The sequence below is a fragment of the Bos javanicus genome, chromosome 15 (assembly GCF_032452875.1).
Source record: "Bos javanicus breed banteng chromosome 15, ARS-OSU_banteng_1.0, whole genome shotgun sequence".
In the NCBI taxonomy this organism is placed as follows: Eukaryota; Metazoa; Chordata; class Mammalia; order Artiodactyla; family Bovidae; genus Bos; species Bos javanicus.
This window is the reverse complement of record NC_083882.1, coordinates 47,314,056-47,331,739: the sequence shown is the minus strand read 5'-3', so window position 1 is coordinate 47,331,739 and position 17,684 is coordinate 47,314,056. Positions and strand designations below refer to the sequence as shown.

General features: G+C 37.2%; 2 protein-coding genes across 2 annotated transcripts; both read right to left on the bottom strand.

Moving 5' to 3' along the window:
• Nucleotides 1–953: 953 nt before the first annotated feature.
• LOC133261238 (olfactory receptor 52E4-like) lies at nt 954–1,895 on the bottom strand. The gene has a single exon (XM_061439748.1). The coding sequence runs from the start codon at nt 1,893–1,895 to the stop codon at nt 954–956; it is 942 nt and encodes a 313-aa protein (XP_061295732.1).
• A 12,176-nt stretch (nt 1,896–14,071) lies between these two features.
• LOC133260956 (olfactory receptor 52E8-like) lies at nt 14,072–15,031 on the bottom strand. Its single transcript, XM_061439582.1, has one exon. It carries the CDS (start codon nt 15,023–15,025, stop codon nt 14,072–14,074), a length of 954 nt encoding a protein of 317 aa, XP_061295566.1. The 5' UTR covers nt 15,026–15,031.
• Between the last annotated feature and the right edge of the window lie 2,653 nt (nt 15,032–17,684).

Genomic DNA, 17,684 nt, shown 5'->3' with positions numbered 1-17,684 from the left:
CTAACTATTTAACAATAAAACTTAAATTTTGTCTAGGGACTAATAATTGCTCTGTAAATTTATCTCCAATTTGATACTGCATATAAATAAGGAGAAGGCAATGGCAACCCACTCCAGTGTTCTTGCCTGGAGAATCCCAGGGACAGGGGAGCCTGGTGGGCTGCCATCTATGGGGTCGCACAGAGTCGGACACGACTGAAGCGACTTAGCAGCATAAATAAGGAAATACTGATAGCTTACAGTGAACGATGTCAGATTCATGATCTCCAAAGAAGATTTAGCTTCAGGACCAGGAACCAAGTTTGATCACTCAAGAGCTTTTGTGTATCAGAGTTTTATTAAAGTTGGAAAAGGGATGAGAAAGCTTCTGACATAGACATCAGAAGGGGGAAGGAGAATGCCCCCCTCGTTAGTGTTAGCAAGGGAGTTATATACTTTTTAATTAGTTATTACAATAAATCAAAAGAATGTCTCAAGGCTACTAAGATCTTACTAGACCCACTCCCATAATTTACATTTTAAGATAACAGGATTAGCCAGAAGGTTTTCAGGAAGGAGAAACTGTCTTCAAGCCAGATACATTGTTGTTATATAATCCTTAATACAGAGTTTAAACTGAGTTCTTTTTGTGTAATCAGCAGTTCTGGGCTTAAATAAAAAACATTTTATGTGACTAAGACTAAGGGATGTAGAGGGAGAAAAAAAAAAAGTTTGTCCTTTCCTCCTCCTTGAGAATTCCAGAACCCTATCTCCTCCTTGAGAGCCCCAGACTCCTTTCTCCTCCTCGGGAACCCTGGACTTCTTATCAACCTGCCTAGGAATTAACTCTCTCAATATGATGTTTAATATCATATTCTGTAAAGCATATTCTCCATAAAATCTTAAGGACACGTTAATTTTAAAGGATGGAAAAGAAAATTATTTTAAGGCTCTTTTCAAACAAATGTTCAGAGTCAAGCTTTTTTAAAATGACATATTGTCACCACCTGATTTCGGATCTGCTTGGTTCTCACCCCATAAATAATGGGATTAAGGGCAGGGGGGATGACCACATATAAATTAGCCAGGAGGATGTGGATATAACGTGGAATATTGTGTCCAAATCGATGAGTCATAAAAGAGAAAAAGGCTGGAGTGAAGAAAGCTAAAATGACACACACATGGGAACCACAGGTATTAAGAGCTTTGAGTCTGGCCTCCTGGGATGGGAGTCTGAAGACAGCATGTAGAATCTTCACATAGGATATAGCAATCAAAACAACATCCAAAAGTATCATAGAAATAAGGATTAATCCAAACAATATATTGACCTTTATGCTGACACAGGCCAAACGGGCAATGCCCATGTGCTCACAGTAGGTGTGGGGTATAGTATTATGTCCACAGAATGAAAGCCTTAGAAGGAGGGATATAAGTGGGAAAACAAAAACCAAATTTTTCAACATTCCTATTTCCACAATAATACAGGTATTTCTGTTGGTGAGGATTGTGTTATATCGAAGAGGGTGGCAAATGGCAACGTAGCAATCAAAAGCCATGGCTACAAGCATGAATGTTTCAAAGCCTGTAAACAGATGTATGAAGAACATTTGAGTTAAGCATCCCCCAAAGGAAATCACACCGAGGTTAAACCAGAAGATGCCTAGCATTTTGGGAATAGTGGCTGTGGACAGGCCCAGGTCTGTGAGAGCCAAGATGGCCAAAAAATAGAACATGGGCTGGTGAAGACTGTGTTCAGTCTGGATGACAAAGAGGATGGTAACGTTACCAAGGAGGGCAATCAGATACACTATACCAAACGGAAAGCCAAGCCAGACTTGCATATTTTCCAGTCCTGGAATTCCCAACAACAGGAAAGATGAGGGGTGAATCCATGAGTTATTGACTGGAGACATATTGGCAAAGGCTTTTGATCGTCACGCTCCACTCATTTGAAGGAATATTTTGTTCTATATCAGGCTTCCCAATGCCTCAATATTGCTAATACTGCGGAAGAACGATAAGATATAAGTATGTACACTTTCTCTAGAAATATAGAAGAAAGAGCACGTTATTCCACAGACTTCTCTTCCTCTCATTTACTTTCCTTGTTATGTATGGCACGTGAAGGAGATCAATATTTGGCAAAACTAATACAATATTGTAAAGTTTAAAAATAAAATAAAATTTAAAAAAAAAGAAATGAATGGATATTGAGACATTAGACAAGATCATCTAAATTAGTTTTAGTGAGAAATTAAACCAAGTCAGTTAATATAAGATTCTATACTAGGCTCTAACTTTTTGAAATGTTAATTATAAATTGAGAGAAGATACACACATTCTAAGAAGATACACATATCCCACTGATAAATGATTACAATTTGTGAGCATTGGTATTATTATAGATTTCAGAAGCAGCCTTTAAAACCATTTGCTTAACTAGAAATATTACTCTAACATATGCCCTTGGGGGTTTCCAGTTGAAATCAATGAGCTCTTCCCCCCAGTACTTAATATGACATATATTTCTTTCTCAACATGCTATGAAAGTAGCACTGACATAGGTACACTACCAGGTGTAAAATAGATAGCTGGTGGGAAGCTGCTGTACAGCACAGGGAGCTCAGCTTCATCCACTGTGATGACCTAGAGGAGTGAGATGGAGAGGCTCAAAAGGGAGGGGATATATGTATACATTACAGTTGATTCATGTTATACAGCAGAAACTAACATAATGTTGTAAAGCAATTATATTGAAATTTAAAAGTTATTACAAAAAATCTAAGCATATATATTTTTTGCTTCTAAATTTGTGTTATTTCTTACTTTTGTCATCAATGTATGAAGACATGTGCTTTATTCTTTGAAATAGAACCTTACCTTATAAGGTCACTGACTTCGCAAAATTCAATGCTACAAAATTAATTTTAGATATAAAACCATCTCTCTTTTAGCGAGGTTGACTCAAGTTTAAAGCTCTGACAATGCTTCAGGCTCCCCATTTTTCCCTATTTTCTTGTACCAACAACCTGGGCTTACTTCATTTCTAAAATACCTATATCATTATTATATTGTCATTGTTATAAGAAGGAAGAGAATAATTCTAAAATAATATCATACAAGTATTTAAAATTATTTATCTCAATCTCACAGGGAAATTTCAAATAAATTATATTACTTGGTATTCAGACATGGGGAAACAAGACTGATTCTGGTTCCTGAGTAAGTGGATTCTTTTTTTTTTTTTTTAACTGGAGGCTAATTACTTTAAAATATTGTAGTGGTTTTTGCCATACATTGACATGAATCAGCCATGGATGTACATGTGTTCCACATCCTGAACCCCCATCTCACCTCCCATCCCTCAGGGTCATCCCATTGCACCAGTCTTGAGCACCCTGTCTCATGCATCAAACCTGGACTGGCCATCTGTTTCACATATGGTAATATACATGTTTCAATGCTATTCTCTCAAATCATCCCACCCTTGCCTTCTCCCACAGAGTCCAAAAGTCTGTTCTTTACTGTGTCTCTTTTGCTGTCTCGCATATTGGGTCATTGTTACCACCTTTCTAAATTCCATATATATCCATTAATATACTGTATTGGTGTTTTTCTTTCTGACTTACTTCACTCTATAATAGGCTCCAGTTTCATCCACTTTATTAGAATTGATTCAAATGCATTCTTTTTAATAGCTGAGTAATATTCCATTGTGTGTATGTACCACAACTTTCTTATTCATTCATCTGCCAATGGTCATCCACATTGCTTCCATGTCCTAACTATTGTAAACAGTGCTGCGAAGAACATTGGGGTACAAGTGTCTCTTTCAATTTTGGTTTCCTTGGAATTCCTGGGTCATATGGCAGTTCTATTTCCAGTTTTTTAAGGAATCTCCACGTTGTTCATGGTGGCTGTACTCAAATGCAAACTTGAGTTTGCATTCCCACCAACAGTGTAAGAAGGTTCCCTTTTCTCTGCACCCTGTCCAGCATTTATTGTTTGTGGACTTTTTGATAGCAACCATTCTGATCAGCGTGAGATGGTACCTCATTGTGATTTCTTTTGGTCTAAATCTCAGGTGCAGGTCTTCATCCTCAAAACAAAACTGCTTTGTTCCAGTCACCCAGCTCTCTGACCTTCTGGTATTCCCAGCGTTCTGCCCAAATGTGCTTATTTTAGAACTAAGTAGTCAGTTCTTCATTCTTTTTCTTGTGCTACATTAACTTTGTGGCTAGCAATCTCCAGTTTCTTCCAATTACTCTTCCTTGTTCTATACTACCTCTTGCAAATTTTAACATAAGTGGTCTAAATACACATTTCTAAAGAAGAGGGAACCAAATATGAGTGTGTTCTTAATTATAATCCGTGAAGGACAGATTCTCTTCTCTCTTTGAAGAGAATGAAATAGTATTAATAATAAGAGACTTGATCTTTTCTTTGAAGCTAAGGAAGTTAGGGGACATCACAGTACACTGTTCCCTTAAGATTTTAGGAAATCTATGTAGAAGATTCTAAGAATAAAAGAAGCATGATACTTCAGGAGAAAAGATAGGAAGCTAAAGTCTCTAAAAATCTAAATATATCTGTTGTAAGGTATATACATCAAGGCTGATATGAGGAAGAGAAAGAAGAACCAGCATCATCCTCCCATTAATCTCCCAGGTCTTTTAGTTACTCATGCTCAGAAAGGCTTCATGGAACTCAGTGTTGACTTGTTATATTTCTCTCCCAAGACCCTGTAATTCTACTCCATAGCTCTCTGTATGGCTATTTAATCAATGTCTGAGTTCCCATGTAATTGTAAGCTTCAGGCAGATTTGCATCAAGGGCTAGGAAGTGGTTTTGTTCATCATTATTTCTCTAGCACAGGATTTGGTGGATAGCTGTGACTCAAAACATTTCTTTTACAAAAAGACTGAATGAGTAGGTAATTATTAATTTTGACTCCTGGTCAAAAGTCTTCATGTTAGAAGAATGGTAACAGATATCACACAGTATATCTGGCAGTTAAGGATGGAGAAATGAAAAAGAAAACCATAATGCTCAAAAAAGGGTGCTCTGAGTACATAAGGAAGAGAACTCTGATCAGAAGCTTTCCTGACAAGGAAGCTATCAATGGGCCCGTGATGTAATAAAAAGAAAATGCAAGGAGGACATTCTAGAGAGAATTTTATAAAAGCAGGTGATCACGACAATCAAAAATAGAAAGTAAAATGTAACTGGTAGATTTGTTCATGCATAACTTGTTCTCTCATGGGACCTCCTGAGTATCTGGATATTCAAATACATCAGTAAAACATCAATAATATAGTTTCATAGTGGTACATTTTCAAAAATCAGAGTTAATCAGTCTTTTGCAATCTCAACTTGTTTTCAGCATAAAGTCATTATTTATTCTATATTAGAGTGCCCAAATAGAATTGTACAAGGGGAAAAGGGGTGATGCCAAAGACTTGTGAGATCTTAAATCAAAACCTCCTGAATAAGGCAATTTAGGAGGCCCCTATGTAGGATAGAAATAAATTAAAAGTGGGTTCATTTCGATATTTGGCAAAACCAATACAATATTGTAAAGTTTAAAAATAAAATAAAATTAAGACGTAAAAAATAAATAAATAAATAAAATAAAAAGTAGAGACATTACTTTGCCAAGAAAAAAAAAATAGGGGTGAAATTGTGGCAAAACAGCCTCATCCTGCATGTCACCTTTCCAAAAGATTCTTATTCACTCTAAAAGATCTTTATTCCTATATACAATGAACAACAAAAGCTCAATAACAGTGCTAAAACCAGAAAGATGTTCAATCAGGTATTCTGAAGTCCTGGATAAAGGAGTATCTGTCTATAAGATCAAAATTGTTCTTTTGCACAACACTGAGCCAGCCTAGCTCAGAAGCAACTGTTATATATCAGATATATTTCAACTCAAATGAGATTCACTTTCCCATTCTATAACAAATAGAACAGGTGGATAGCTAAATAAATAAATAAATCCATGTTCATAATTTGGGAAAGAGAATATCATCTTACTTTTTCCAAATTTGACTCTAATACATTTTTTAACTTTAATTGGAGGATAATTACTTTACAATATTGTGATGGTTTTGCATACATCAACATGAATTGGCCATAGGCACACATGTGGCCCCTTCCTCCCGAAGCCCCCTCCCAGGTTCCTCCCCACTCCATCCCTTCAGGTTGTCATGGAACACCAGCTTTGGGTGCCCTGCGTGATAGGTTAAACTCCCACCAGCTATCTATTTTAATAAGGTAATGTATATGTTTCAATGCTACTCTCTCAAATCATCCCAGCCTCTCCTCCCACTAAGTTCAAAAGTGTGTTCTTTATGTCTGTGTGTATGTACAGGGCAGCAAAGGAGACTCTAATATTTTTTTAAGTAATAAATAGACTGGAAGAACAAGTAATGGTTGAGTTCTACAAATAGCTACTTTTACAGCAAAGAAGAGATGTGATTTTAAAAACTGATTATTTTTCAACTGTTATGTGTTTTTGTGTGCTCGGTTGCTCAGTCGTGTCCAATTCTTTGTGATCCACTGGACTGTAGCCCACCAGGCTCATGGGATTTTCCAGGCAAGAATACTGGCGTGGTTTGTCATTTCCTTCTCCAGGGGATCTTTCCAGCCCAGGGATTGAACCCATGTCTCTTGCATCTACTGCATTGGCAAGCAGATTCTTTACCACTAGCACCACCTGCTAGTGTTGTGTGTTTTATATATAGCTTATATATTTAATGCTAAAGTAAAAAGTGAAAGTGGTTCAGTCATGTCTGATCCTTTGCAACCCCATGTACTATACACTCCGTGGAATTCTTCAGGCCAGAATAATGGAGTGTGTGGGTAGTCATTCCCTTCTCCCCGGGATCTTCCCAACCCAGGGATTGAACCCATGTCTCCCGCATTGCAGGTGGATTCTTTACCAGCTGAGTCACCAGGTAAGTCCATTTAACACTAATCTTGCTTGATAGTATGGAAGACTAAATCAAGAATGAATATATTTGTAAACAAGGAGTCTTATATGTATAAATCAGCATGGAAATTTCATTGTATGCTTTTAAGAAACTACAAACTATTTGCAATCTGAAAGTAATTAAACATATTGAGGCTCTTTATCATGTGTTGGTTTGATTTGAAAAAAATTTTAGAATGTCTATTTTTGGATATTAAATACAAAATAATATTCCAAAATAACCTGTAGCATGACAAAGTTCAGTAGAATTAAACTAAAAGAGAAAATTAGAAATGGGAGGGATGGAGAAAGAGATACAGAAAGAAACAAAGAAGGCAGAATATGTAAAGGAAAGGGACAGAAAAGATTGAAGAGGAGGAGAGAGAATTTAGCAATATCATAACGAGTTGCTTAGTTGACTGTTTAGCTTTTTCTTTTTCTTCCTCTTTTCATGAAAATTAGAGATACTTGTACAAAAAAGTAATAAAACACTAAAATACACAGAATTACCTACAATTCTATCAATTAGAAATAAGAATGTAAAATATTTTGGTTTATCTCCTCCAAATTAATTTCATATGTAAAGTTAGTGAGGGGGTTAAATCAAGAGATTCAAGTCCAAACTTTCCTAATCTATATGTTCAAATGCATATAGCCATAGCTAAGCCTGCACCAACTTACCAGCTTCAGGAATAGCCAACATTAAAAAAAAAAATGTACAATCCAGACTAATAAATGCACTAAGCATGTCTCAGCACTGTAACTGTGGTCCAAAGAGAAAAGCTTACTGGGATGGAAAATTTTCTCCTGGACTGAGAGTAGCTACCCTTCTGAGGCTCCACAGTATGAAAGCATCAAAGAAAATGAACTCACAAGTTCTTACCACAGGTTGGAAGGCATAAAAAAGGACATGGGCAAAGGAAGCCTTTGGGACTTTCAAGTTTCTCCCTGTAGGCTCCCAATTTCCAAGTATTTCTAATTCTCTAAGAACCCGACAGTTCTAATTATTCCCTTGCCATCAGTCCTATAAGAATAATACCTGAAGCAACTTATGATTTTTCTATCTGGTCCCCCAACGTTGTTATATTCTCTAATTATTGTACCACTTTTTTTCCAGCAAATATCTTTGCCTTGATCTAGAAGTCAAGTAGCCATTGAATACTTATTTAAAATTAAGAATGTGTAGACTTCTCTGTGGTCCAGTGGTTGACTCCATGCTTCCACTGTAAGGGGTATGGGTTCCATGCCTGGTTAGGGAACTAAAATCCCTCATGCCACATGGCCAAAAAAAGATTAAGTGTGTGGTCATATATGTTTTAATCTGTAAATCTTTTCCCCATGAGGCCTATATTCTGGTTGCATAGACAATACTAACCACGAGATGTTGTTGTTTAGTTTCTAAATTGTGTCTGACTCTTTTGCAACCCCATGGATTGTAACCTGTCTGGCTTCTCTGTCCATGAGATTTTCCAGGCAAAAATACTGGAGTATGTTGCTATTTCCTTCTCCAGGGGATCTTCCCTACCCAGGGATTGAATCCTTTGTCTCCTGTTGTGCAGGCAGATTCTTTCTCCCTGAACTACCAGGGAAGCCCCATTAACAACTTATAAATGTGCAAATAATTAAGTTGTACAGTGTTAACTTTAGAGCTACAGAAACTCAGAGAACTTGTATGTTTTCTATGCTTTCTAACCTAATTTCCTTTAGAAAGGGCTTAGAAGGTGGCACAACAAAAACTACAAAGGAAAACATAAACTTACATTACTTGTGGACATCACAGAAGGATTATGCACTGTGTCTAGCCTGGATAAGTATAGAATTATGAAGCTGACTCTCTTCAGAGACAGAATAAAGCAGTTCTAACAGTTGTCATTGGCTCACTGGACTGGCACCAATATCTTGACCATGACAATACCCACTTAACATAAACAACTTTTCAAGATATGAACATCAGACAAAATCACTCTATGTTTGTGATGATGGAGTGAACTGGGGTGCAAAGGACAGCTTCCTGAGATACTGCCAAATAGTTTTCTAAAATGATTTTACCAATTTACCATCTCACTAGCAATGTTTGAGGATTCTAGTTGCACATATTTGGTACTTTGGTGGTTTAGTTGCTAAGCCGTGTCTGACTCTTGCGATCCTTTCACTTTACCCATTATGGTCAGTATATAGTGGAATTGCTTAGTGATTTTATATGTATTTCTTTTGTGACTAAGAAAACAGTGCATCTTTTCATGCTCACTAGAAATTTGGACATCTTCCTTTGCAAAAGCCCCATACAAACCCTTTGCTAAGTTTTCTAGGTGGTAGTGTTCCATTTTCTTACTTTGTCTATTCTCCCTATTATTTATTTGATAAAATATATATATTTGATATGCTTTATTTGATAAAAGATGTTCTTAACTTTAAAAATATATTTCTCATATTGTTAGCACATATATGTGTATGTATTGTGTCTTTATAATCCATTCTTATTGGAAAGTTATTTGTCCAGAAGTTGTATGGTTTATCCTTTCAAGTTTACATATACAATTCATTTGGGAAGGATTTTTTTGTATAATGTGAGATAAACATCAAAATTCACTGTTCCTTTCTATGACTCTCCAATTTATCCAATATCTTTTATTAAAAATATCACCTTTTGTTACTGTACTACAATGTTATCTCTCCTATAATTCGTGCAAACGTGTATCTGTGGGTGTTTCTGAACTCTCTATTCAGTTTCATTGGACTGGTTTTCTATACTTGCACCAAAACAATACTCTCCAAATTACTGTGCTTTATTATAGGTCATCACTACTACAGCTTTAGAACAGGTCTTGTTGTTTTTCCATATGTCTTCCAATATAGTTCTTCAGAAAGAAAATTGGCTATTCTTGGACACTTTTCATGAATGTGATACTATTCAAGATAGTCTAGATAATACTTAGATAATACTCACTCCATCCCAAATTTCAGTGTATTAAGAAATAAAAGGTTTAATTCTTATTCCTACTACATGACTAATACAACCTTTGGGAGTGGGGAGGGGCTGTATTGTAGTCACTCAGGGAGTTATTCTGACAAAGGTCAGAATTTTATGACATGACATCTGAACAAAAGCCTTCAGTGAACACAGAGGTGGGAGAGAGAAAATGAAAAATTACATAATTAGTCTTAAATATTTCACTAAGAATTGACAAAGATCAGTTCTACAAATATTTTGCCATTGCAAGTCCCATGGCCAAGTCTAACTGCAAGAAGTTTTACACACATAAACCCTACATGTTCCTGGAAGAAAAAGAAAAGTTGGAAATGTCGGTAAGCACCAGGAATGCCTAACTTAAATGTGTCAAAAAATATTTTTTAATTTTCATCCTTTCACTACTGAAAAACAAATTGGCTAGCTATATGTTCTTCCTCAAAAGTCTTTGAGAGGTTTTTCTTACTGTGATGATTTTATCCAAAGGCCCAATTTGCTACAGATAATGTTCTAAAATTTTTTTATATATTTATTTACATCTAATATGATAATATTATTTTTGCTTGTTAATGTGAGCTCCTCTGACATCTATTTGGATGACTAAAACTTTCTTGCCTGTCTAGAATCAGAAGGTTCTGAATATATAGGCTGCTGCTGTTAAGTCGCTTCAGTCGTGTCCGACTCTGTGCGACCCCATAGACGGCAGCCCACCAGGCTCTCCCGTCCCTGGGAGTCTCCAGGCAAGAACATTGGAGTGGGTTGACATTTCCTTCTCCAATGCATGCAAGTGAAAAGTGAAAGTGAAGTCGCTCAGTTGTGTCCGACTCTTAGCAACCCCATGGACTGCAGCCTACCAGGCTCCTCTGCCCATGGGATTTTCCAGGCAAGATTACTGGAGTGGGTTGCCATTGCCTTCTCCGGAATATATAGGCTAGCTTGACTCAATTTATCTGATACCTCTTTATTAATTTGCCTGAGTATGATCTTTTGGTTTGTTAAATTTTCTAAGTACAAAAGATTTAGCAGTGGCTATGCTTATTTAACTTATATGCAGAGTACATCATGAGAAACGCTGGACTGGAAGAAGCACAAGCTGGAATCAACATTGCCGGGAGAAATATCAATAACCTCAGATATGCAGGCGACACCACCCTTATGGCAGAAAGTGAAGAGGAACTAAAAAGCCTCCTGATGAAAGTGAGAGTGGAGAGTGAAAAAGTTGGCTTAAAGCTCAACATTCAGAAAATAAAGATCATGGCATCCAGTCCCATCGCTTCATGGGAAATAGATGGGGAAACACTGGAAACAGTGTCAGACTTTATTTTTCTGGGCTCCAAAATCACTGCAGATGGTGACTGCAGCCATGAAATTAAAAGACACTTACTCTTTGGAAGGAAAGTTATGTCCAACCTAGATAGCATATTCAAAAGCAGAGACATTACTTTGCCAACAAAGGTTCATCTAGTCAAGGCTATAGTTTTTCCTGTATGGATGTATGGTCATGTATGGATGTGAGAGTTGGACTGTGAAGAAGGCTGAGCGCTGAAGAATTGATGCTTTGGAACTGTGGTGTTGGAGAAGACTCTTCAGAGTCCCTTGGACTGCAAGGAGATCCAACCAGTTCATTCTGAAGGAGATCAGCCCTGGGATTTCTTTGGAAGGAATGATGCTAAAGCTGAAACTCCAATACTTTGGCCACCTCATGGAAAGAGTTGACTCATTGGAAAAGACTCTGATGCTGGGAGAGATTGGGAGCAATAGGAGAAGGGGATGACAGAGGATGAGATGGCTGGATGGCATCACTGACTTGATGGACGTGAGTCTGGGTGAACTCCGGGAGTTGGTGATGGACAGGGAGGTCTGGCGTGCTGCGATTCATGGGGTCACAAAGAGTCGGACATGACTGAGAGACTGAACTGAACTGAATGGACCTATGTTATCCTGTTTACAACATTTTTGTTAAATTAGCTTTAAGATTTAGAAGACAATATCTATTTTTAAAATTTATCTATGATGGTTTCTGGTCATGCAGTAAAATGTCCATGCTTATAAGCTGATGAAGAATCAAAAGTAAAAATTTCTGAAGTAACTGAAGTATAAGAGATAACTGTGGAAGACCCTCTTGAATGCAATTTCAAATGACACCTCCTTTATGGACTAAGTCAATAATTTTTTGTATGATTATTCTAGAAAGTGGAAAAAGCCAAATATACTTCTAGCTTTGCTTGGTATTCTTCAATATATTGGTGCAATATTTGTAATATTTATTGGATATTATTGCAAATTTTCTAAAAGTCTCCTCCCAAAATAAAGTAATATACAATCCTATAACAGAACGTTCTTAGCCTTAATAGCGTAACTTTCCTACCATGGGATTCTCAGGATGTAAGACTCTCCTTTCCATCTGCATATCACCAAATAGCCACATACAACTTAGCATGTGTTGAAGTTCATAAATATTTATTTCAGTTCAGTTCAGTCACTCAGTCGTGTCCAACTCTTTACAACCCCATGAACCACAGCACACCAGGTCTCCCTGTCCATCACCAACTCCAGGAGTTTACCCAAATTCATGTCCATTGAGTTGGTGATGCCATCCAACAATCTCATTCTCTGTCATTGACTTCTCCTCTTGCCTTCAATCTTTCCCAACATCAGGGTCTTTTCTGAAGAGCTGAATAAGTCAGCTCTTCGCATCAGATGGCCAAAATATTGGAGTTTCAGCTTTAGCATCATTCCTTCCAAAGAAATCCCAGGGCTGATCTCCTTCAGAATGGACTGGTTGGATCTCCTTGCAGTCCAAGGGACTCTCAAGAGTCTTCTCCAACACCACAGTTCAAAAGCATCAATTCTGTGCTCAGCTTTCTTTATAGTCCAACTCTCACATCCATACATGACTACTGGAAAAACCATAGCCTTGACTAGATGGACCTTTGTTGGCAAAGTAATGTCTCTGTTTTTTATTATGCTGTCTAGGTTGGTCATAACTTTACTTCCAAGGAGTAAGCGTCTTTTAATTTCATAGTGCTGCTGCTACTGCTGCTAAGTCACTTCAGTTGTGTCCAACTCTGTGCAATCCCATGAATTGCAGCACGCCAGGCCTCCCTGTCCATCACCAACTCCGGAGTTCACTCAAATTTACGTCCATCGAGTCAGTGATGCCATCCAGCCATCTCATCCTCTGTCGTCCCCTTTTCCTCCTGCCCCCAATCCCTCCCAGAATCAGTCTTTTCCAATGAATCAACTCTTCGCATGAGGTGGCCAAAGTACTGGAGTTTCAGCTTTAGCATCATTCCTTCCAAAGAAATCCCAGGGCTGATCTCCTTCAGAATGGACTGGTTGGATCTCCTTGCAGTCCATGGGACTCTCAAGAGTCTTCTCCAACACCACAGTTCAAAAGCATCAACTCTTTGGTGCTCAGCTTTCTTCACAGTCCAACTCTCACATCCATACATGACTACTGGAAAAACCATAGCCTTGACTAGGCGGACCATGACAGAATTTCCTATTTCATTTCTAACGCATGGTTTCTCATGTTTCCCTAGAGTGAAAATCATGATCATAATTTGTTGTGGAGAATTTTATGACCCATCATTTACTCATATAAAAATGCAAATTTTAAAAGTAACCACATCATAGAACTCACATAGGAAATATGTGTATTAATACAAGTAAATTTTCTAGAACAATACATACTAAGGATTCCAAATAATATCATTGTTATTATTTCTAAAATCCTGCTACCGATTTTATTCTATTGCTTTCACATTTCCTCTGGTGATCCAGAAACTACTATAATTTTAAAGCTACCTTCCCTAGCAATCTACATTCCAATAACAACTGAATTTTCAGATGAATCTTTAACTACTCATTTGAAAACGTTCAAATAGAGTAACTATGTCACAGGGCTATCTTGATCAATCTAACTATAAACAGGTTTCAAAAGATATAATCCTTACAGATGATTATATTATCATCAATAAACTCAGTATTATTCTTAAACTAAAAGAATTATGGACAAAGGAATGTCATTACTGTTAATAATCACTGTTAAGGCTCCCTGCCCTCTATCTTTTTAGACAATAACCCCCTTCTAATAAGCATATGGATAAAATATGAACTGTTAAACATTCTAAGGCTACTAATGGTTAACCTTTTTTTTTTTTTTTTCTCAAAAAAAAGTTCTTCAAAACTTGTTCCCTAATTTGCTTAGTCCTGATTCCATAGATTACAGGATTGAGGGCTGGTGGAACAATCACATATAGATTGGCTAAGAGGATATGGATAAATTGAGGAGTGTTGTGGCCAAAACGGTGTGTTAAGAAAGAGAAAAATGCTGGTGTGAAAAAGGTTAAGATAACACCAATGTGGGAGCCACAGGTATTGAGAGCTTTGAACCGGGCTTCCCAGGAAGGCAGGTGGAAGACAGTATAGAGGATCCTGATATAGGAAAGAATGATAAGAAGTACATCCAATAATAAGATAGCCATATCCCCAAGACCAAATAATATGTTGACTTTGATGCTAGCACAGGCCAGACGGGCAATGCCCATGTGCTCACAGTAGGTATGAGGGATGATATGGTGCCCACAGAAGGGTAGTCTCAGGAGGAGAAATACCAGTGGAGCCACCATGTTCAGGCTCCGCAGAATAGCAATGCCTGCAATAACGCCAATGATTTTCCTGGTGAGAATCATGGTGTACTGAAGGGGTTTACAAATGGCGATGTACCGGTCAAAGGCCATGGCCACCAACACAATGCTCTCCATGGCAGTGAAGAAGTGGATAAAGAACATCTGGGAAAGGCAGCTTCCAAAGGATATATCTTTGAGGCTGAACCAGAAGATGCCCAGCATTTTGGGAATGGTGGCCGTGGACAAACCCAGGTCAACGGAGTCCAATATGGCCAAGAAGTAGTACATGGGCTGGTGGAGACTATGCTCAGTCCCGATCACAAATAGGATAGCAGCGTTCCCCAGGAGTGCAACAAGATACACAAAGAAAAAGGGAAATCCAATCCAGATGTGCATGTCTTCTAGCCCGGGGATGCCCAACAAAAGGAATGAAGAAGGATGGAACTGGGTGTCATTAGGCATAGACATTTTTTCTGCCACAATTATTCTGCCCCATCATTCCTGCCACAATTTGTCTGTTGTCCATATCAGAAACAATTGTTGGCTTCCAGTCAGTGATCCCTCCTCCATGTCTCCATTTTTTCAGACTCCTGTTAAGATGCAAAAGAACATTTTAATAATCCTTTGTTTCTATTAAAAAAAATAAGATAAATAATTTTTGTCAGCAATACTGATTACATACTTCAAAATTGCTAACAGACTGAATGTTCTCATCACAAAAAAAAAGTCTATGTGATGTGAGGGGAGTGATAGCTAAAGCTATGGCAGTAGTCATATTGTGATATACAAATGTATCAAATCAATACTGTATACCTTGAACATAATGCAACACTATGTATCAATTATATCAAATTTTTGAAAAAAGAAACAAGGTTAAGTACACTCCCATTCCTTATTTTTTGCTAGCCTCTCCTGAGCATCGTATGGCACCAGGAATAGAAATTACCTTACTTTATTGCCGCTTTCCCTAATAAAAAACTGATATAAACAAGAGAGGGCAGAATAATATCCTCTGCACAGTGAAAATTAAAAATCTGAAGTATAGCCAGAAATAAGTAGAAAGAATAAAATTCCAGAGTCTATGTATGTGATAGCATTCCATATATTTTTTGCTTAGGGTGTATGGTGATTTCTTTGGTACTTGTAATCTCAACTATTACCCTATTAGGGAATCTAAAAACCCCTCAAAATATAATGTGAATAATCTTGTATGTATGTTTATGCATTTTTGTGGTGTTTGTGAATAATAGATGGTCTGGTTTTTAGGGCAGGAGAAACAATTTATTTTTATTTACATATATGAATGAAAAATTCTACCACATAAAAATTAATTTTAAAACTTCACAAATAGATGAATTGCTGAAGAAGAAACAGGACAAGAAATTTCTATGTCCTATTTTAGAAAATAAACAACTCAGTTCTCATCATAATTTTTTTTAAAGTACCCATGAAATTTGAAAATGGATCAAAGAGAGGGAAATACTTGACAGAGTATTTTTTTAGTTATGATGAAACATGAATTGAGAGATCATTCTAATCTAAATAAGCCTATCATTTAGAGAGTTCATAACTCAACATATTCAGTAAAGACATTGTCCACATACAGCCCAGCTGAGGGAGCAGAGATTAAATATTTTGGACTAGGCAACTTTCAAATATATTTCTACCTTGTAACCATGGGGAGAGGGCAGAGCATTTTAGAAACCCTAAATCTTACTTCCTAATAGGATTCTTTCTATCCTGGTGGTCATGTCTTTACGGATACCTTCCTTATAGTGACATTGAAAAGAATTATCAAGTGATTTTGTTTCATAGCACTCATCCAGAATACATGGGAATTCTGAACTTAGTTATAATAAATAAATATTTGAAGCAAAAAAAGGAAGATTTTGTGGGGAAAACTAGTTCTATAGAAAATGCGGATGTTTGATGTGTGCAATTATATGGAAAGTTTTGATTCAAATTTAGGAATGTTTGAATATTGAGGGAAGTCAAAGTTGAGAAGCCTCTATCAGAGATAAATGCACAAGAAGGTAAATACATCTGTTGACTTTGACCCATGTCAAGATTTGCTGTGTCCTTTAAAGCCTATGAAGACTAGTAAAAATGAGAGATAATTTGATACTTTGGGAAATCCTCCCAGGAAATATATATATATATATTTATATGCTATGTTATATAATAGACCTGTGGGGTAAAATTGGACTACTAGGGCTGAGGAGAAGACAGTTGAGGTTCTCAATTTTGTCATGTTAAGCTTTCAGAGACAGCTACTGTCTTTCATTAGTAAGAATATATAAGGTAAGTGGGGAGGTGTGTCCGTGCTCAGTCATGTCCAACTCTGTCTGACCCCATGGACTGTAGCCCACCAGACTCCTCTGTCTGTGGGATTTTCCAGGCAAGAACACTGGAGTGGGTTACCATTTCCTTCTCCATGAGACATTCCTGGCCCAGGGATCAACCCATGTCTCCTGAATCTCCTCACTTGGCAGATGGATTCTTTACCACTGGGCCACCTGGGAAGCCCAAGTGGAGATGTACTCTCTCAACTTAGTCCATCAAGTACTTAAGAGGTCCTCTGTGTACCAACCTAGGTTAGGGAATTTGAATACAAGTTTGAATAAAATTAACCACATACCTTCAATGAGACCATTGAGCAGTAAGGGAGATAAAACTCCAAAGATGAAATTTGGAAATTGTATTCTAAGTTCAATTTAGAAGTATGCACAGAATGCTTTGGTATAGAAATGGGTCAGAAAAATTGCATGAAGGTGGTTAGGCTTAGGCTAAGATTCACAGAACTGTTCTTCAGCCAAAGAACAAAATGTGTTTTATTTTAAATGGAGTGAAGAGTAAGAATAAAGTGAAAATGAAAGCACAGTGGACAGAAATAACATCAAAAAGGAATAACATATTCTCTCAATGACCTTATCCAGAAATCCAGTAGATTAATGACCAATTCTTAATTATCTGATGTCTTAGTCTTTCTTAAGGGCACCACACAGCAAAACTTTAGAAAATAAATAGTTACATCCCAAGAAAACCAATTATTCCACTTATTTCTGTGAATTTTTTAAGTGGACTTGAAAATGGATGCTTACCTCCTCTCAGAGTCAACATCATTTCC